Below are 21,788 nucleotides of genomic sequence, written 5' to 3' on the forward strand. Positions count from 1 at the left end.
ATGATTTTCTTTTTAGCTACCTGAAACAAAGTAAATCTTTAAGATAATTTAATCACCAACATTTTTAATGGCAATTTTGCTTGAAGAAACATTGCTCCCTACTTAGGAGCAGAATTTTGCACTTAAATATGATTCAATTTCTGTTTCATGAAGAATGTAGTAGCATTATGTAGAAGCATTATGTAAAATTTGGGGGTTTTTCCACTGAGTGGAAAACCCTAAGTCTCAAGAACACTTTTAGAAGAAGGGAAAGTATTAGTCTATGACTTTGGACAAATCTGGAGGTCAAATATTTAACATAAAAAAGGTTCAAAGAAAGCCAGTGAGGCTGCACTGCTTCTGCTGCACAGGTTACATAGCAGCCAATGGTGCCACAACTGCTCCTTGCCTGTGTATCAGCAAACTGAAACATTACTAACAAATTCCATGAAAACGTGTTTCATTTAATCATATGTACATATTACAATATATTATATATACACCTTCACATTTTGTGTTCACAAGCAACTGTTACCTTCTTCTGCTAACATCTAGAAGGATTTTGCAAAAGTATGTAAAACACTATTTGTCTCGGGTCATTTTAATTTAATCAGCAATCCTTTCTACCATTTCCAAATCTGAACTACATCTCAGATTTCGTGTGGTAGCATTGCAGGTTTCACGGTAGCAACTCAGATAAAAGGTATGAGTTTTCTTGAATAACAGCTCTCCCTCCGTTGTTTTTCTTTGCAGTAACTCAGTATATAGTATGAAGATTGTTAGTTCACACCAAGGGCTCATTTATAAGTGTATCCTCTAGCTTCCAATTTGCATGCACATTTATTTTATGTTATCTTACAGTTAAAAAACCTCAAAAACATAATAAAGAGTTATCAGAAGGTAAGTGCACAGAACAATAAATAGTACTGAAACCATGTAACTCAGAAAAACATCAAAAAAGGGAGAGAACAAAAAAGGAAAAAATAAAGCTGACATGATAACAAGCAGTGAAATTAAGTTTAAAAAAAAACTGTGGCAGAAGCTCTATGGGACTGTTAGCACCGAAATGTATTTTTTTAAAAAATCCTCAAACACAGAGTCACACTGTGTAACCCACCTGGTTATATTTTACAAATGGGCTGCCAAATCCAGTCAACTTTAGTGTTAGGCAGGCTTTGCAGCCATGAAAATTAATGGTAATACTCTCTATGACATTAATGAGAACAAAATTAGGCCATATAAGTACCTTCTGAGCTTTCCATAAGGCAAAATATCACTGCATTCCATTTTCTACTTTGCACTTCTGTGAGTTGATAGTATGATAGCATGATTAAGATATAAAGCTGGTAAATGCTTTAATTCAAATATTATTACAAACTAGAGAAGTCAGATAAAACCAGAGATTTTTTATTGCACAAAATAAATTATATAGAAACAATGCAACAAAACAACTCGTATTGTAGGCTGCACAACAGATGTTACAACATGAATATATTTATTGCTTTGAGAAAGGAGCAATTCAGTGCTAGTAAGCAGATTAGTTATACTTCTTGCTCATCTAGATTTTTCGTAAAATTAATCCAACTGGGCTAGAGGCATCTTGCAGCATACAAGTCAGACCAAATTGTCATTTGGTATCAGCTGTAATAAAGGTGCTGCGAACATTCTTGACATTAGCATGAAGCACTCAATTTAACATCACTGGTACTGAGCCATAAAGGTAGTTAATTAGAAATATCATTACGTATCAGATATGTTTATACACAAGACTCTAAAAGGTCCATTTACAGGATTTGCACGAGCTGTTGTTGTAAAATAAATCTGCTTACAAATGTAGATGCAGCTCTGAACAGGCACCCTTCACTCTACAACAAGAGGCAGGACCATGGGGTTTTGCCAAAAACCCCCTAGTACCAACACTTCCCTTACCAAATTGCACACTGGTGCTAACTCAGAGGCATCTCATTTTTTACAGGTCCACACTCGACTTCTAAGGATTTTAGCACAGATTTAAAAAACCATTACTTTGGTAGAACTGGGTGAAATTTACAGTGCTTTTTTAAATACTTCAAAACACAACATATTTGGTTCTTTGAAAGATACAAGACTGCAATACCAGTATTGCAGTCATAGCTCAAATCGATTGAAGTTTTTAAAATGTTACTTTCTGGACTCTGAGATGTTATCCTCCAATGAATTAATACAGAAATTAGCTTTTTACAAAAACTATCAAAATGGACAATATTCAAATAATAAAATACATCAAAACCTAATCACTTGCAGATCATTGTGAAGCATGTGTATTAATGAGATAGTGCCATTACAAGTGTTCATAGTCTGAGTGAAATTCTCCCTCAATTTGACAACTATGCAAGTATTTACTCAGCTGAGTTTGTAACACTGAATTCTACTGCTAGTGTACACACTCAGTGTTGCAAAACTTATTTACTAATGACTAGGTTAACATAATAAGACTAAATTTAAACAATATTATCCACCAGTGAAAGGAAATTCAGTGAGGAAGGGGGAAATCTGGGTTGTTTCAAGTTGTAGCTACAATGATAATTAAAGAAAGTAGCTCTACTGAGGTCAAACTGATGAGCTTAACTCAGCATCAAGCCCACAGAGTAGACCCCCGTAGAATCCCGTGGAAATAATTAAATACATTTTGGAATGTACACTAAAAACTACAAATAAATGAAGTCACCTCTCTCTACGGTATTTTAATAACATTCATTGCTTTACTGTTTGTTATTTTTTTTTTTTCCTGAAACTGTCTTAATCCACTATGTTGAATCAAAACACAGTTAAGAGTGAGGCTGCAAATAGTCACATTATAAGAAAGAGTTATTCTGAATTTAAAAAATACTATTTGTACAAAAGCTTAGAAACTTTAGTGATGCAATCGTGTTCCTTGTATGTACCCAGCAGTAGTTTCCTTTGGAGGAAAGTAAGTATTAAACTTTACTAATCTGGCATACTTTTTCATCTGGGAAACTGTTTTTTAAATACTGTATGCAAAATTCTGTCACCATTTTGTAAAAATGTTTGTAGGCATAAAAAAATACAAGTGAATAACCAAATATACCCTAAAACATCAATTAAAACACAAATATCACAAAAAAATTATTAGTATTTTTAATAATCATTATGAAGTAGAAATGCTATAAGGCAGGATGAGGCTAATGTCAAAGATGAAAAACAGCACCACCAGTCTATGTTTTTCAATCAGCTTTCTGATCAGATAGAAAATGTATTATCATAGTCAGATACAATTGATTAAATTAAGAAATGCATTTAGCCCAGCTGTACTAACTATACAACTTCACACAGAATAAACATTCCATAAATCAACAGAAAATGCATTTGAGCAAAAAAAAAAAAAGTGATTCTCTAAGCAGCATTTTGTTTTCTTTTTTTTCCAAAACATTAACATAGATAGATATTGGACTGATTAAATATCTACAAGTGCTTTTCCTTTACAAAAATACATATATTCTTAATAGTAGGATAGACTGTCATTAACAATGACCTGTGTTTTTTCACTTCAATTTGAATGATTTATAAGCTAAATTTTACAACCACAAAAAGGTTTATTTGTAATATGATGTTATCACTTTTGACAAAAAGCTTAAAACATTTTATATTTTAAAACAAATTAGCAACAAAACATCACAATATGTTCTATGAGCTCCTAAGTACTGTGAGGGCTGTTATATTAAAAACTGGTAACTACTGATCAAATGCAAGGAAGCATTGGAACATTATTACTGCTCACCATAGGCTCCTTTCTTATCATAACTTGGATCACAGCTTATATAAGGACACTTAGGCCCCCATCCCCCAAATAATCCATTGAGAGTAACTCTACATCATCCATTCAGTAGCCTGGAACGTCCAACAATTCAGGCTTTGCATTAATTTTAAAAAACGCAAAATATTTTCCTTTCAATAGTTAAGTCTGCAATAAGGGAAAAAATGATGCATTGCTTCATGTTTATTCTAAGAAGCTTGTACTTGAGGAAAAAAATATGATCAGTAAGTTTTTAGAATGAAATATTTCAGTCAGCTAAATAATTAAATTGTCCTATTACTTTCCAGTTTATTTAATCACTATCCTGGAAAAGGAAATCAAGATATTTGGATTTCTTTATTCTTTCTATTTTATTCTGCACAAGTAAAATAATCAACTTCTTGCTAATCAATGGTCTCATGTCAAGGACAGCAACGCCATTTGCTAAAAAAATATCTATAAAAATCTGTAAAACATACCTAATATCTTCTTATTCCTCAAAGTCTGTCTTTTCCACCCTCCAAAATATCACTGAACTACAACTAGAAAACCCAAAAGTAGCTTGGTGAATATTTTGTGCTTTGGAAGGTTTACAGGATTGACAGCACACTGAAGTTTTTTATTAGTTCACAGGCCAGGTATAGCAGACACATCAGTAATGCAAGCCTTTGTGCTTTTTTTCGGGAACATGAGCTATGACTCAAAGAGCTACTCTAGGTCCGTTAACTCAACCTTTATGCTACTCCTGTTGTTCTTTTCCTTTCCTACTTTGTTTTGGAAACTCCTAGGTGTGCCTAACCATTTAGCTTGGTGACACAGACAGCTACCACCAGTAAAGTTCTGCTTGACTGATTTCAGGTGTAACTCATGACCACTGCACTCCAGAAAGGTGTCAATGCCTTATTCCAAGTCAGTTTCTGGGTGGCTTTACCTTTGGTATTAAATAGGTCCCTTAAAACTATTAGGCAATCAGATTATCCATAAAAATAGTTTATTTTAAAAGAACTTTTTTAATGAACAAACTAAATATCTGACAACAAAGAGTTATTTGAAATCAATTAGTATGTGATATTTTTCAGTAAAAACAAAGCATGTTTCATTTTACTGCATCAAAATTCATAAGACAACAGCAACAATGTCTACTATAATCAATATAAATACAAAACAGATTTTTAGGGGTTAGAATAGCATCATAAAATATGTGCCTCGCACTTTGATAATAAACATCTTTATTACAACTTCATTTGTAATACAGACCTCAGTATGTTAACTAGCAGCACAAACGTTTTACTGTTGCAGCAATTTTGTATATTGTATAGCAAGCTACTCTCAACTCATACTTTGCTTTCCACTCACTATCATGAGGAAAAAGGAAATGCACACCTCATTCTGTTCACCTCATCCTGTCAACTGTCATGTTATTAACCTTGTTAGAAGCATTTGCTAAAACTACAAATAAAAGTTATTTCAAAGAAAAGTATGCCTAATGGTTCTGATAAACACGCAAGTCAAACTAATGCCTCTCTTTGGTTAAAATGAATGTAACGGCAAAAACTTCCACTTGTAGCCATCTTTCCAGAATGTCCCCTCCATTCTAAGCCTACAAACTGGATCTGTTTCTGCAAGTACAAAAGGTGGCCTGCACATTCCAACCCATCTATAGAGCTCCTCTGTTTCACTGCCACACTCCAGAACTGTACGGATCTAAATTACTCACTAGAGAATGAAACATCCTTACTCAGCTGTAGTAGCAAGCTACCCAAATTCAGAACATTTATGGCACATACCTAGGATGGAAGAATCTGTCAGGAATTCATTAATTAATCAATTTCCTATTCTGGAATCTAATGTTTTAATCTGATCTACAGACAGTATAGACAGCAGTTTAAAAAAAAAAAAAATCAACAGGTAGATCTGCTTATGAAGAAAAATATATTACCATAAGATCGTCTTTTGGAGGACATTCCTACAGAAGGATGTTTCAGCTGAGGTCTGAAGGCTGGACTACCCATATGTGATAAAACTAGTGGTAAATGAGCAGTTGGAAGCTTTTCACATTTCCTTTAGGGCAAATCAACCCACTTGTGTCTCGGATTTCATCCTGGAACATGCTCCAGCAGACTGCAATCCTTCCTCAAGTGTCTTTAGCTGAACACCCTGTTGAAGCATTACCTTGTTCAAACTGGCTATAAAGGATTCAAAATGTAGAACCATGAAAATTTTGCTGGAATCCATGAGAGCTGCCTGACAAAGGAAACCTATTGAGCTGATTCCTCATGTCCAATTTCTCCTTCATAGCTCTTCGATGTTTCTACTTGGGCATGAAATACGGTGGGATATGGGAATAGGCAAAATATGTTTAAGAACCTAGAATTAATTACAGGACAGAGGGTGCCTGAATAGACATTTTAAATGAGCTAAATAATAAAATAACATAGCATGAAGTAAAATCCTGAATGATATATACATTTTTGATGGAAGCAAACAGACGCCTTCAACCTGTATAAGTCAGGTGAAGAAACTGGACCATGATCTTGATTTAAGCACCTCTGTTCATATATTCATTGTGGATAGGCATGTAAGTCTTAACTGCCTTTGGTATTTTCTGGGATAAAAATGAGTTTGATCAGTCCATGTAATTGACCAGTATTTTATTATAGCCCCTCTAGAAACAGGGCTCAATCTGTTTCTTTTGAGACTTAGGACTGGCTTTGAACAACTATCTATTCTCTCGTATTTCTACCAGACATAGTATCTGGCTGAGGTGGATGCTATTCCTTATGTTGCAAGTCCTCCCAAGAGTATTTTTTCTGGGAAGTGAATGCCTCTCGGTGTCTTCAGTGATATGAAAATGTAAAAAACCCCACAAATGGAACAATACAACTCAGTGATTGGTTCAAATAGAAGACTAAACCCTGGACTATTTTGTTATTTTAGAAAACAGCAGAGAAGGAAAAATTGTTTACTTCTCTCACAAAGTCATGCCTAACAATTATATGTGGGAGAGATGAGTCTGGACCATTGCTTTGTCTGCAGTGGAGAACAAGAGCCTAGTTTACATTTAAAGGGAATGTGATCAATCTTTTTTCTCCTGCAGCTACACTGGAACAGTTTTTGATAACTGCAGAAGAGAAAAGTCCAATTATTGGAACCTATGGAGAAAAAAAGACCATGATCTAGAATTCAAGGGTTCCTCATGCAGAAAATGAAATAATTTGAATATAAAAGGTTTTTTCGATTTTAAATTATCTAACAGAACACATTTATTTTTCTGCTTGTTTCTCATGAAAGAAAGCTTCTCAGTATGGCATGTTTATGAAATATTGTTGCTGAAAATATTAAGAACATAGATAAAATACAGAAGCAAATATTACTCTGCCAAATGCAAATAATGGGCTTAAAAGGTATTCTGTGTTAATAATCAGGCACTTTGCTTTACATAACCTTTTCAGTAAAGTCAAATAATACTTTTTATATTTTTTTTTTTTGCATAAGAACTGCAAGCTAGCTGAGTATGCACAATATACGTATAGCATTGCATACTCCTAGGACCCAAATCCCAGAAGCTTTCATGTGAACAGTACCTACTATAGTGATGAGTCACTTAGATTACTATAGTAATCTCATTTGGTATTTCATCCAAATAAAAATATGTTTATAGGACTAGGCCCTTAGCTGCAAGCAGTGTAGTAATGCATGATAGAAGATACATTTCTTCATTAATAGTCTAATTCCATATTGTTTGAGGTATCAGAGGATCTCATTTGTAAATTCTAGCTTACAGTTTCTTACTAGACAAATGCAGCACACAGCTAAACTCAACAAAAAGTTGCTTATGTCTTTCATTAATGAGTTACCCCAGAGTTAAAAGCAGATACAAGTTTTTCACTTTTAGGGAAAGAAAAAAAAGCACCAAATGTTCCGAGAAAGAGACAGCATGGTTAGGTAGTAGTACAGAATATTTTAGGTCTTATTTCTCTGCAGCTAGGTACTGCCAATATGGGAAAGCCATAGAAACACAGTGGCAGCAACACTTATTTTATATTCCTAGTCTTTACAAACATGCAGTGGTGACGCTTTGTCATGAAAATGCTCAGAAAGTGTGACTGTATACAGTCATCTGCTCTAGGATGGCGTGTGGTGCAGTTTTAATGGAATGCTTAGGTACTTATTTCACTTTACCCATCTTTGGCACACAGGAATCTGTACACGCATCCTCATATTCCTATGCTGTTCTTATGTTCTTAATTGGCACAAATGAATTAAATTTGCATATCTGTAAACACATGGCACATACACACTAAACAACAGAGAAATTTCCAGTAAAGAAGGCAATGCCTGTGTTATACAAGCTGCCCAGTTAAGATATGTATTTCACTGGCACTTCACTGCTACAAAATATTAAACTATAACAGCACTCAGGCACTGTGCCATCAAATCAGAGATGCATAAAGTGTAGGTGGCTAGATTGTATGCGTTTAATGCCATGACTCTCATCTGGGAACATTAAATCATATCTGTCAGTATTTTCCATGCTTAAAATGAAGATTTGCCTTCTGTAATCTATCTTTAAATTGCATCAAGAAAATACCATGAATTAAACTGATGTCCAATTCTAATCAAGAGAATTCATAGTTCTCTGAATTGTGAATGTAGAAAGTCATTAACAGTCAAATCTTCTGTTAGTTGCCATTTAGAAGCCAACACAAAGTAGTCCTATTTCAGGGGCCCAGTTAGATGGATGCAAACTTCTGTGTAAGATAACTTGAAATGGATTAAAAATAATGTGTTCTTCTCTTTTTAAAATAAGTCTGTTCAGATTTGTCAAAAACGTGCAATTGTTGAGAAAAAAATTGTCCCCTGAACCAAGCAGAAAGTATGCTTAAGAGTACTACCATTACTACTGCAAGTAATTGAAACAGGTGTTCTGCGTCAAGTGAATCTGTGGTGAAAATTCTGATATAAAAACACGTGAAATATATAAAAACTGTAAGGTGTCATTTGTATGTGCATGTAAGTATTTACAAATAATACCTTATTTCTACCATACAAAACAACTGTATATACTAAAGAGAAGAATGATTTGCAATTAGAATGCACGCTCTGCTCTTCCAAGCTGCTCCATGAGGAGGACCTCTATATACACAAAGAACCTATTTTTCCCTAGAGACTCTGCAGAGGAGAATAGCCTCCCAAATGGAGTATCCTATTGTTTCTGTCAAGTAGCACATCATAGACTGGGTGGGCAAAAAGATGACTGCTTCCTGCAGCCAGCATGTGCACCCTTCCCATCTACGGTGTGGGTAAGCCAGTACCTGTATCAGTGAGCACACTATGCCTGCAGAAAGGAGCAGCAGCTTCCTGAATGTTTTGCTTCCCCAGGTTCACTGGCATCTGCACAATATGTGCAACCTTGACCTGCAATGGCAGGTTTCCTAAACAGACTGCTACCGACAGCATCTTTATTTCTGCATGTCATATGGGCTTTGGAGTGCAATGGTAGAATTCAACCCAACTATATATGGATTCCTCAAATCATCAATGTTAGAACTCCTATGAACATTAAAGGGGCCAGATTTAATCCACAACATGCTTATTTCTCCTACAGAAACATACTAATACACATGAACATAAATTTACAAAGGAACTACAGCCTTGCATCTATCTTCTATACTTGATCCCAAGATAGATTTTTCACTTTGTCCTATCTAAGAATGATTACTTCACTCTATAGTAGCTTCTGAAAAATCGATTTGGTTCCTTTTTGCTGTATGCAAAAGGCATGAGAAAGTAAATAGTAATCTACAATACTAGCAGGTGTGTATGAAGTAGAAATTACACAAAGGTACTGAACTATAAGTATCTCCACATAATTTGAAGTGAAAAACTCAACTGACTTTTAAGCAGAGCAAAGACAACAGAAGACTAAAGAAAACATACACATTACTATGCTCCCTGCAACATTACCGGAAACCCCAATAAACATTCTATACTAGAACCATTACGGTTGCAATACCTAAGGCAACAATCACTTTTTATCCAGCACTACCAGGTCTTAGAAAAAAAATTACCTGAACAATTATTTTGGTCAGACTGCTTATCTTCAGTATTGCGTTACCTCTAATTTTATGGAAATAGTTTTATGATGTGACTTTAACTAATGGAAATTTCTGTAATGAATTCTAAACTCCAGAGAGACACAAGAGATATATAATGTAATTAAAGCTATGTATTATTTTTGTCTTAGCATATTATATACCTGCAACCAATCTTAAAAGGAAATTTTTACTATGAAAGGCAATAATTATGTAAAATTTTTCCTTGTTTGTAATCTTATAGTGAAATTTATTTGTCCCATAGACATTTACATTATTTTAAACTTCATTTTTATGGAGGCATTATTAGAAGAAATGTAATCTGACCAGAAGCCATTGTCCAAAAATAGCTAGTATCCCAAATTCCAATCTTTAGGGAAACCATAGAAAAGTGCAATCACAAAGGCTGCGATGCTTTTAAGCAATATTAGCAGAATCTATTTAGGAGATTTAAAATTACTGTTTTGAATTACCATGTTCTACATCTCTTGTTAAGGGTAAATAATCTTCATTCACTGCAAAAGGACTGTTGCACACTCATGAGTGAGCTATACCTGGACCCATGAGAAGCTTATCAAGAAAAAGGTAGTGGACCAATCACCACTTTTCTAAATATATTTTCTATACAAAATATTTTCAAGGTATAATCCTTAGTTATTTGTACAGTACTCTATGATTTCAACAACAATATTCAGTAAAATAGTAAGTGTGTGAAACTGCAACACCACATGGAATGAGCACGTTGCCATTTTGCTAGTGTAATCAATATTAGGACCAGAAAAATTTTTTAACACGCAAGCAAAAATATTCCATAGTTTTTGAATCTTGAATGTACACTTCATGATTTTGGCTATGATTTACAGCACACTCGTAAGATACACATTTCAGTAGCAGAATGGCACTTGGCTTGCTCTAATAGAAACAACAGAGATGCAACTGATGATTTTAAGAAAGACAATGTCCTTATTTGCATGCTGAAAATCTGGTTGTGTCCCCCTAATCCAGGCACATCCATTCATTGTGCAATCTGTCGATGGGTAAACAAATAGTGCAGGATTCATCTCAGTGGGATCTGGCCCTTTGGTCTAACCGAAGTCAATTCTAGGTCGATACTGAAGTACCATAGGGTAAGACTAAAAACAAATGCAAGAGGAAAACAACAACAAAAACAGACAAGAAAACATGAAAATATAATACATAAAACCCCCAAAGAAAATGCAATTAAAGATTGCCTTAATAATAACCAGAGCTTATCCCTAACACATGTAAATGACAATCAGTTTTATTTATATGAAATAATTCTATACATTTCAACAGTTAATCTATACCTGTACTTCAAATTTATATTTAATCTCTAAGTCAGTCAGTTGTAGTTATTTGCCATTAATATAAAATTCCTATATCTGCTTTTGTATATTTCATGGTTTATGTTTTACAACATATATAACTTTGAGTGCTCAAACAATGCCACTTATTTCTGTGTCGCCGTGTTTCAGAAAAAGCAATCTTGAAATTTTATACTTTCTAAACCAAAGTCTATTTACAGATGATGTACTTTCTTTGATTTTTATATACACAGAGGTTCCATAGATATACTAGTAGTCAGATAATGGAAGCCAGGTTACTCTGGTATTAAAAAGACCCCCCCCCAAAAAAAGAAAATCAGGTGAAATTGATGCCAGCTGATTTTCTCAGAGATAAGGTCTAACTTCTCCCCCAAATCCAAACTCCTTAACTTCCGACCTAGTGATACATTTTTATTAGTTCCTACTGGGAAAAAAAAAAAAAAAAAAAAGGCAGATCAACTGCTTGGATCCCTGTTACAGGATGTGAGCCAAGAGTGGATGGGTTTCCAGAAAGTGCTGTGGAATACCTAGGCACTAGTTGCTGGAAGGGCTGTTTTACTAAATGTCTTATTTTTTTTCAGTCTGCCAGCATTTCTTTTAAATCTGATGTTTTCCTCTTAACTTCATTAGGATACCGGACATTTTCTACAGCATAAAACCCAGGAAAATCTTACTGTCTCAGCAACTGTATGAGTTTAACTACCTCTCTGCCACAGGACACAGGAACATAGCTAATTTAGGTATTTTTTTATTGTAAATTTGGAAATATAAAGAATTTTTTCAGAAGCTATCATTAAACCCAGAAATATCTTACTGCATCCTTCAAATGAAATACAGATGAACTTCAGTGACCAAAAAAGATATCACTGCAAAGACCTATACAGGTTAATAAACCTTACATGCCATGGTAATGAAATGATCACCAGAACTAAATGTGATCCTACTTGCTGGGAATTTACAAACTGGGGTGCAGAGTTATCACAACATAAACCCAGAGGTATTCAACAGTAGCAAAAGCATTTAGGAGAGAAGACAGGGAACACACCATCTGTAGTCTGCATTTACAATTAAGAAACATATATTTGTAGTATCATAAATTACTTGGTCTCTGATTTTTTTTTTTTTTTTTTTTTTGCATATGATATGACTACCGTATTATTTAAATGCTATTTCACGTGTTTTTCACTTTGGTTATATAAATTGTCTCTTAAAGTACTCGACTCTAATTGGAAGTGCACACAGGCAGTCAGCGCACTGAAATTGCCATATAAACCAGAGAGGTTCAGTGTTTTTACAAACAAAATTACAAGGCAACTGTACAAATAAAATGCACTATGATGGAAAAATTCTAACTATTCAGGTAGGCCTGACTGCAGTAGATCACTCCCATCCATAGTGGGGAGTGTCCCTCTATCATTAACTTTTACTTCTTTGCTCAAGAAAAAATATTATTTCAAACATCCAAAATAACTTGTAGAAATCAGTTCAAATCAAAATTCTCAATGAGGAAACTGAAATATTGTTTCATATAGGTATGAACCAGATTGATCAATGAAATTTGGAAATCAACTTCAGTTTGCAGGTTCTGGAGGTTTTGGTTTGTTATATTCTAGAGATAAGGCACTATTGCACTTCTGATTTTAAAAGAGGTGGAAGAAATACAGTATTAGAAAATTCTAACATTTATTTATGCCATTAAAAAGAACATATGAATTGTCATAAAGAGATTAAACCAACGTAGTCTCTTTTGATTCACACACTTCAGTTTTGGATCCCTTGTCAGTGACTTGCCCAATGTTACTAGGTAGAAGGATGAGATAGGCAGAGGTACATTATCCTTCCAGACTGGTTTGGGTATCAGCCTAGAGAATGATATCTCTCTAACAAAAAGATAAATTGCTTAATGTAAAGTAAAAGAAACCTTTAAGCCTTTTAAATGGATTCTATTTATTAATTCAATAAAGCTTTCTCTGAAGGAAATAAAACACCCAGGCCTTGCTCACAAAGCTTTAGCACTTTGTAGCGAGGAATTATAAAAACTCCACAACTTGGATTACAACTGAAGTACTGACAGGACCTTAATGACTGTAGTATGTACAGTCGTGAGTGCCTCTTACCTGAAAAAAAGTGCCATCCTGTGAGCAGACTTGCGAAGATGAGCAGTTCTGACACCGAAACTGCGAAGGAGATGATTTTCTGATCAGATAAGAGGCATCCACAGCTGGACATATACATTTACCATTTAACGTTTGTTTTTGTTTTTGTTTTTTAATTTTCAAATGTCAAGTTGAAATTTAATTCACTTATTTAAAACGTGAAAAAATTCTCTAATGAATAAATGGGTATCTTTCCTTTACTGCTCTTCCTCTTGTAAGGTCCACAGGTGTGCCAGTAAAAGCTCATGGTGAATAGTACCAAAGATGGAGATAATGGATTTACTTGATCTTTCTTCATCCCAAAGAAGAGATTGTTAATTAATTACCATCACAACTTCTGTTTTATAACAAGACCCAATACAGTTAAGGAAAACAAAATCATGGAAGCCTAGATGTTACTGGATTTATTACCAGCATAATGTAATTTTTACAGGTTTTCGTTTGTCATCTTCAGGGGAATGATTTAAAACTACATAAAGGAAAAGATGAACACATACCTGACTATACTATGTGTATGTAAACACAACTTATTAATTTAATCAACATTTGTCAACTCTTATATTCACTTAACATTAAAAAACATAGTTCTGAGACTTTTGAAAAAAAGTAACCATTACAAATAATGTCCTGTTTGTCAAGATGATAGTTACTGTTGCTTCCAAACCAATGCAACTGCCAAAAGTCCATTTGTAGGCAGGGGCTGCAGGATTAAACGTCATGAAAGAATTCCGTTATCACTGAAGTTGTTGCCTCAACACTTTCTAATAGTACAGCCAATGCTAGCAAAAATGTAAGATGGCAAGCCAAACAAACACCCACTGGTTTCAAGGCAGTATTGGAAAAAAATACTACTGAAAGCTCCCTAACTGGTGCAATATTGGGGTTTCAGCAATCATCAAATTTCAGTGCAATATTACTTTCAAATTTAATCAATACTTGCCTATATACATTAACCCCCCTAATTCTTATAAAAATATATCCTTCCCCCTTCAGATTAAGGTAAAACTTTAAGAAACTTGTGAATTGTTAACCCCACAGTGCTTAATCCTGTCTTCTCTGCCCATGCCCAGTGCTTTTTATTCTGAGTACTAGGAAGCTTAAAAAAAAAAAAAAAGAAAAAAGAAAAAAAAAAAGAGTACAGAAAGTTTGGAATTTTCTACAGATCAGTACATTAACATATGTTAAGTGCTTAACCTTAGCTGCACTCTAATATAGCCTCCTCTGGTAGTAATAGACAACAAATCTGCATATACTACAAAGCAACAGAGTGAAGAACAATCAATAGCCACACACAAATGAATGTATAAAAGAAAGAAAAGAAATGGGGATATGACTTCTAACAAAAAAAAAAAAAATACAATGCAATATAAGGGTTACTACATCAAACTGAATATCAAACCTGAAAGAAACGTCTTTTAATAAATTAAATACTGCAATTCTACAATATACACATGCAGCAAGGAAAACCCATTTAGCTTATCTGGATGTTAGTGGTATAGAGCATATCTAAAAAAAAATGAGTGTAGTATTAACAGAAGCAGTAATAAAACAGATTTCGCCAATAATTTCTCAGTGTCACTTTAAGTTTACTGACTAAATAAAACATATTCTTAATAAAGAACTGCTGGATGCAGTTGCCCCAACTATTGTAACTCAAAAGGTCACTAAAAGCAAATTTGCAGAAAAAGAACAAGTGCTTGTGTTTTCTGATACCTGACTTAAAACTCAGAGCAGAACTTGCATGTAAACTTTGTATACCTGCTATTTTTAAGTTTCAGAATCTACACAACATATGTGCTGCAGGGTTTCACTCAAGGAGTTTAACATAGGAAATCTAGAAAACATGAAAAATTCATTTTTAAATAGGAGGTTTTTGAAGGGTCACAGAATACATTTTGGACCAAGCAGTGAAAGTTTCTATACTCTCTATAACAAATATACCCCAAAATATAATTTATTAATAATTTAACAGCATTTACGTTTTCGCCTCTTAGTCTCCATCTTGTCATATAGATGAATTCCATAGTATGATCCTTCCCCATGATTTCTCCATTGCATAGTACATCCAGCTTAAAATACAACAGAACAAACAGTAAGACAAAGGTATGAAAAATTTTCAGGTCTAAATGAACTCCTAAGTGAATGTCTGAGAGTTAATCCCTCAATTCCTACCATTATTATACAATAATTCCATCAGACATATATCAAACCTGGATAAATACAACATGCTGACGATATGCTATTTTGTACAATAGTATTCTAGTTTATTTTTTCACTTTTGTGTTTTCAATTAAGATGCAGACAGAAGAAAGTCTGCTAAACTAGGTAGGAAATCAATAGTAGACAAATACTCCCTGTATTTATCAATACCACACAGTACCCGCTTGAAGAGAAAGCCTTGTGCTGGATTTTGAATGCCACCTTGCTATCTCAATGCTCTTTCAAACCCAAAGATACAAAGCAGAATCACCATAATTTTCATTTTTAACAAATAAATGATAAATAAAAAAAAATTAAAATAACTATACATTACAAGGAAAATACACTTCTGAGTATACAAACATGGTTCTTCATTAACTGAAGGCAAAAGAAAAAGTAATGATCTTACTGTCAAAAATGACTGGTTTAAAGTGTAGTATAGCATCTTACTTCTACCCTTCACTGAAAATGTTTAACAACTTTTTCATTACAATAGCCATAATGCTTTTCTGGTTTTTAAAGAAAAAAGATGTCAGAATTTTGAAGTAAGAAGATACTATGTAACACGAGACATTAAGGTGCCAGAGACAGATTAAATTAACATAATTAACAAAACCAAATGACATCAAAATGGCTGGTCAGCATGTCACCATACTGGGACAAACTCATGTGTATAGCTCTGCAATAACCTGTGCACCTAACCCAGCTCAGCCGTACCTCTGACCAAAGCCGGGACGCTGCCGTTTCTGCTAAAGGCAGCATGCAGTTCGTGGAGTCATTGACTCCTGTAAGAGAACTGGCTGAAGAAATAGTCTGAGGTCAAAATTCCTGTATCCCTGGGAAGAGGGGAAGCAGAGGCAGGAGTCTCACACTTCCCAGCTCTACCCTGCATCATAATTTTCACCATATTAGGAGATGTGTTGGCACAGCCTTGGCCAAGGTCATAGCACTCATGCAGTGAAGACCTTCTCTTTATCAAATTCCACCTAATTCCAGAGAAGGTATGAAAAAAATATCTGCATTTTGAAAGATTCAAATGGTATTGCTCCTCATTTCTTCATAATTACTGGATAGTTTCTTATATCTAAAGAAAATTAAACTGCACAGTAATTTGGTGTATATTTAGTCGAGCTCTCCTTTTCCCCGGTAGCTACTAGCCCAAAACTGTATTAAGTGACTATTTTGTTAGCCAGATGGAAAGAGAAAACATTTGCTTTTTACCTAAAAATATCAATAACTAATGTATCTGTTCCTTCACAGGTGAGCAACAGACTAAAGTTACTAGAATTGAAGGAGTTCCTTGATTAACAACTTTAGTCACTGTGATAAAATGATCACTTCTCATTTGAGGGCAGAAAATATAACTTGGAATATTGAACAGTTCTTAGCAATTGGGCTAAAAAAATATTCCTCAAGTTCAAAATATGATTCAATTTCATAAAACCCGAATACTTTGCAGGGAAATAAACATACAAGCGTTGTTCTTTCAAATGTACCTCGTAAGAACTTGGAAGTTTTAATTTTAAGCTGAGAAACTTTTTGATAGTTCCCACGGTCACTCGAGTAGAACAGCGGATAAATTTCTTCATTAAACCCTAAAGTAACATCAATAAAACAGAAAAACCATGTTAGAATTTTTGGAGCATGTAAGAAATCTTTAGTGCAAGAACAGCTGTAACTGATAATTTTTTCAACCAGTAACCAATTTTACTGCACTCTCTTCTAGTTCATAATGGCACCATAGGTTAATTTTTTTTCACTGTTTTGTAAAATTTACAAGATGACGAAGAAGTTCATCTGACCCATCTCTGGTTCTAAAGAAATTTCCAAAAGATGTAGAAGTGAGGAAAACAAAAAAACCCCAACAACCTACCAAAAACACCAAAAGTCCCAGTATAACTTAAATAATCTAAGTGTTCGTGCTATTAACACTGGGGGTCAAACAGATGTTACCTTTCTCAGAATCTCTTCAGTCCTTCAGAGAAAAAGTAAAAACATCCTCAAATAATCTAGGGAAAAATACAGGGAAGCTACAAACCCGAGATGTGATCTATTACCACAGATTCTATGATCCAGAACCTAATAGTTTTGATTAAACAGGAAAGCTGGGAACCTGAGTCTCCTACATGGTGATGGAAATAGAGATTTCTTACTATGTACAGCATAAACAGTGATAAGACATATGTATGTTTTCTTGCTGAATCAAAACTCTCTTACTATGTAAGAACTTCCAAAATTACACATGTAACACCATGCAGAAAATATAAGTAGTGTTTTATTAGAAAAATTCTTAATATTTTTTTAATTCTTGTTTTTGCAATTTAAGAAAACATTATTAAAATCTAAGAATTTCTAAACACTTTCTTCTAGACTCAATACGTTAGGTAATATTCCCTTGAGGAACAGAACCCAAATATCCCTAATTCTTAAAGCAGGTGTTAGCATGTACTACTCTACACATTTTACAGATGGAAGTGACCTGCGTAAGGCCACAGACGACACATGAGTGTTAGATTCATGTTTACAGCTCAGAAGATCTGGATCCCAGTTGTTCAGTGCACAACGTATCTGAAAAACAGCTTCATGCTGGCATGGTATGACATCAGTCCTGAAAGTGTGAGGCAGCTCACCTACAATTAACTTTTTAAGTATCGCTGTGGTAAAATGTAATCTGTTGTGCGATGCAGTTATATACCATCAAGGCTGTAGACACCAAAACTATAATCCATAAAAAAAAAAAAAAAAAATAAAAAAATCCACTGTCACACATGGATTTCTGTATGGAATTGTATTTTATATAAAATTCCAAGATGCATTGAAATGCCTCAAACAAAAGGACTAAATAAGCATGGAAGTGGAGACAGGTCATCACATTAAAGTTTACTGTTAATGTTATAAAATGATTTGGTTCCTGTAAGATGCTATTCTGCCAACAGTAACAGCAGCACAGATTATCTCTACTACTCACTTTGACTACATTATCTCCTGACTGCCCATTGTTGCGTAAACAGTCAAGGCAAATAGCAATCTGTGGGTCACTCCTGTGATAGTCTTTATCTTCTTCATTTTCATCACACTCCTCATCAACTTTGGGTTTATCAGCTTTTGGGCTTTCATCTGTAAAATATGAAGATCATATTATTTAAGTGTAAAATCATTAAAAGTCACATAGCAACAAACGCATATTTAAAGTAATACTTCATTTTTAAGGGCATTTTTTTTTTCAAATTAACTGTATACAATTTTAATTCAGTGCATTCTTAAATTGAACAATTTACAAATCTCTGAAAACGAAGTTTTACTATTGAAATTTTTATGTAATATGCAAACAACAGATTTCTGTGTGACAGAACATGATTAGGCTGATGGACCACTAATGGTTATGGCTGTCTACTTCTGTTTGTGTCCAGTGATTAAAATCCTGAAACTGTGCATGCATCAAGATCACTCAACCATGCAAACCTACTCTATGGTGTGGCAGCTCACTGCCAAAAAATACTGATTTTAAATAAACAGTGGAATAACTAATCCCAACACTTGTATATCAAAGTAACATGGGTAATCAATTCATATTAACTGTCTGCCTCAATAACCCACTGAAGACAAGTTCCTGAAATGTTATCATGAAGTGAAGTAAGGGAAGATAAAACTTAACTTTCATCCAGTTTTGACCTGGTCTAAGTAATGTCATTGTAAAACCTCCAGGTGTCTCTCCCTAGAAGGGTTTTATAACTAAATAGCCATATACTTACTTATTCCCCTTTAAAAACAAAAAATGTAAGAAAAGAAGAATGGTCCCCATAAGTTTTGTCAGAGCACATATATCCTATATAATGATATATACCATGTTATCCCTCTTCACCGATGCTGTTACATGTTCTGTTGATTCCTGCTTTAAAAATCTAACTATTTGGAAAAGGTATCATCTCCTACAGTTTTCATAGGTTTAGCATAGGTGAACACTCAAATGCTAAGACTAGCAAGTATATCTAGATAATGTAATGTATATATGTAAATAATAACCATACAATGAACCATAAAATGGAGTAATTTTTACAGATTTGGAATACAGTATACAATAACCCTATTATATGCATTTGGGTTTTTTTCTGTATCTCCAACTTATTTATTTTGATTTAAAACAAAGGCTGCTCTCTGTTGGAATTAAACATTATCACAAGTAACTTGAATAAGCTATTTTTGCATTTCCTGAAAAAGTTTCAGGACCAATTCTGCTGCTTTCTTACACTTACTACAAACTTTTAAAGTAATTTAGAAGAGTTAAGATGAGAAGACAGAACAAAAGCTTTAATAAATATCAAGCTATGCCTAAGTTTCTAGACACAGTAATTAGGCTCATTTTGTTCAGTTTACATATTCAAGATGAGTTTTAAGCTATATTTGTTACTTTTCTTTCTTATAATTTTGAAGTATTTTATAAATACAAAAAAAATCTGTCCAGAAGTCCCTACTAGCTATTGACACATTTAATTGAATGTGTACTATACATACATTTTGTTCCTATCATCTTGCTATGAACAGAATTTACATAATCAGACTACAGTTTGGTTTTTTTTTTTTGTTTTTGTTTTTGTTTTTTTTTTTGTGAAAGTCCAGGAACCAAACTCTTTTCATGAAGCAGGTGAAGTCTACCTGTCACAAGCATTTGTCTGAGGACCCCACCTATGATTCACAGATTCTTTGGCAATGCAAACACACCCACAACTTCCAAAAGTTATCACTGCTGAGTAATGAAGGAAAATTTAGTTATGCAGCTTGAAAAGTCTTGAAAGGCAAATCAACTACAAAACTAGGGAACTTAGCAAATTTCCAATCATAAAATCATTCCAGAAGCAGGTATGCACACAAAGAAGAGTGCATCTTTCAAAGTAGATAGAAATTCAAATGCTCCTCCATGTAAATGGCACCACACTATTTACTAAAAAATCCTTGTAGATATTAGAATTAATGGTGTTTGTACAGGTAGCCTCCAGAAATCAATGTGATGGTCCATTAGAGGCATGTTATTAATATGATTATGATGATGATAACAATAACATTAATAATAAATATTAATATGAAGTTTAAAAATAAAAAAAAATTTAAAAGAAATTTTCATCTCACCAAAATGGACTCGGTGTTCTCCAAGTCAAAAGCATCAAGCCAGTTAAAACAAACCGACACCCCACTCAACTCCACCCCTCTTTCCTCAAGGCATAAACTGGTGTCTCATTTTTTTTCCTTCTTGCAAACCTTGGAATTTTTCAACATCCTGTGCTTTTCTCAGATATTCAACGTAAAAGTGATCACCAGAGAATGATTCAACATAAAGCTGTTTGCCCTCTTCCTTCTCCAGATCAGACTGGAGAAGACCAATAAAGATTTTTTTCTCTGTATGTTTCCTATCATCATCATCATCCCATCATCATCCATCAATTCTCTCTAGTAACCACTCTCCTAGTGGAGCCACCAATGCCTGAGATATCATTTGTTGTTTGAGCTTTCTTTCTTCTGATATGTGAAAATTTAAAGTCCTGGGGTGTTTTTCCAGGTCTTAGATGCTAGGGTTGGGATCTGTGTTGTGACCTGTGGTACAGGACATAACCAATGTACTCTCTTAAACTAGACTGACTATGTGATTGGAGGGCATGGTATTGACAACTGAAACAGTCCCTTCTTAGTAAAATTATTCTCACCAAATAATTAATTCTCAGGCAAGATTCTAATTGCTTGTTTATAGCAGAAAATAGTTTAAATGCCCATAATTTGTCTCAATGAGTTGTCATGACTTTCAAATTGTTTATAGAGCCAAATTTCCATAGCCCAAGGGTACAGCCACCAGCAGGGCTGCATAGATCTGTAGCTACTTAAAAGTGTATTTTGAGAGTTAGAGCCTTCCTCTGATTCACAAAACAATCCAATCACTCATTATTCTTAGCAACTGATCGCCACTAGGTTTGCCACTAAATTATGGGAAGAAGGCAAGAACCAGAAAAATAAATCGGTTAAAAGTAAATCGCATTCTACAAATTTGCAAATTATGTTATTTCTTTCTATGTATAAAACTGAAAATTGTTTTCTAAACAGTCAACAGATGTCTGTATTTCAAAAAAATATTTTCTAAGTATTTTTAAAACTGAATAAGTATATACTACACAGTATGTTGTAGTAAACTAATACAATTTCGCTTAACTGTCCTACAGTTGTTTAATTATACTAG

The 21,788-nt window shown here is 34.1% G+C and overlaps 1 protein-coding gene across 5 annotated transcripts in view; it reads right to left on the reverse strand.

Moving 5' to 3' along the window:
- Positions 1–1,365: 1,365 nt before the first annotated feature.
- The window catches only part of PCGF5 (polycomb group ring finger 5), a 73,538-nt gene continuing 53,115 nt past the window's right edge, over positions 1,366–21,788 (reverse strand). For 4 of the 5 annotated variants that reach the window (XM_042795745.1, XM_042795894.1, XM_042795800.1 and 1 more), the window contains 5 exons: positions 18,537–18,685; positions 17,065–17,163; positions 15,349–15,438; positions 13,331–13,390; positions 1,366–11,000 (listed from right to left, as the gene is read on the reverse strand). In XM_042795745.1, the coding sequence (XP_042651679.1) occupies positions 10,953–11,000; positions 13,331–13,390; positions 15,349–15,438; positions 17,065–17,163; positions 18,537–18,685 (446 nt within the window). In that variant the 3' untranslated portion in view covers positions 1,366–10,952. The remainder of the gene's footprint in view (positions 11,001–13,330; positions 13,391–15,348; positions 15,439–17,064; positions 17,164–18,536; positions 18,686–21,788) is intronic. The other variant, XM_042795949.1, reaches the window with a different exon arrangement.

This window comes from Tyto alba, unplaced genomic scaffold (assembly GCF_018691265.1).
Source record: "Tyto alba isolate M040663 unplaced genomic scaffold, T.alba_DEE_v4.0 Super-Scaffold_1, whole genome shotgun sequence".
NCBI lineage: Eukaryota > Metazoa > Chordata > Aves > Strigiformes > Tytonidae > Tyto > Tyto alba.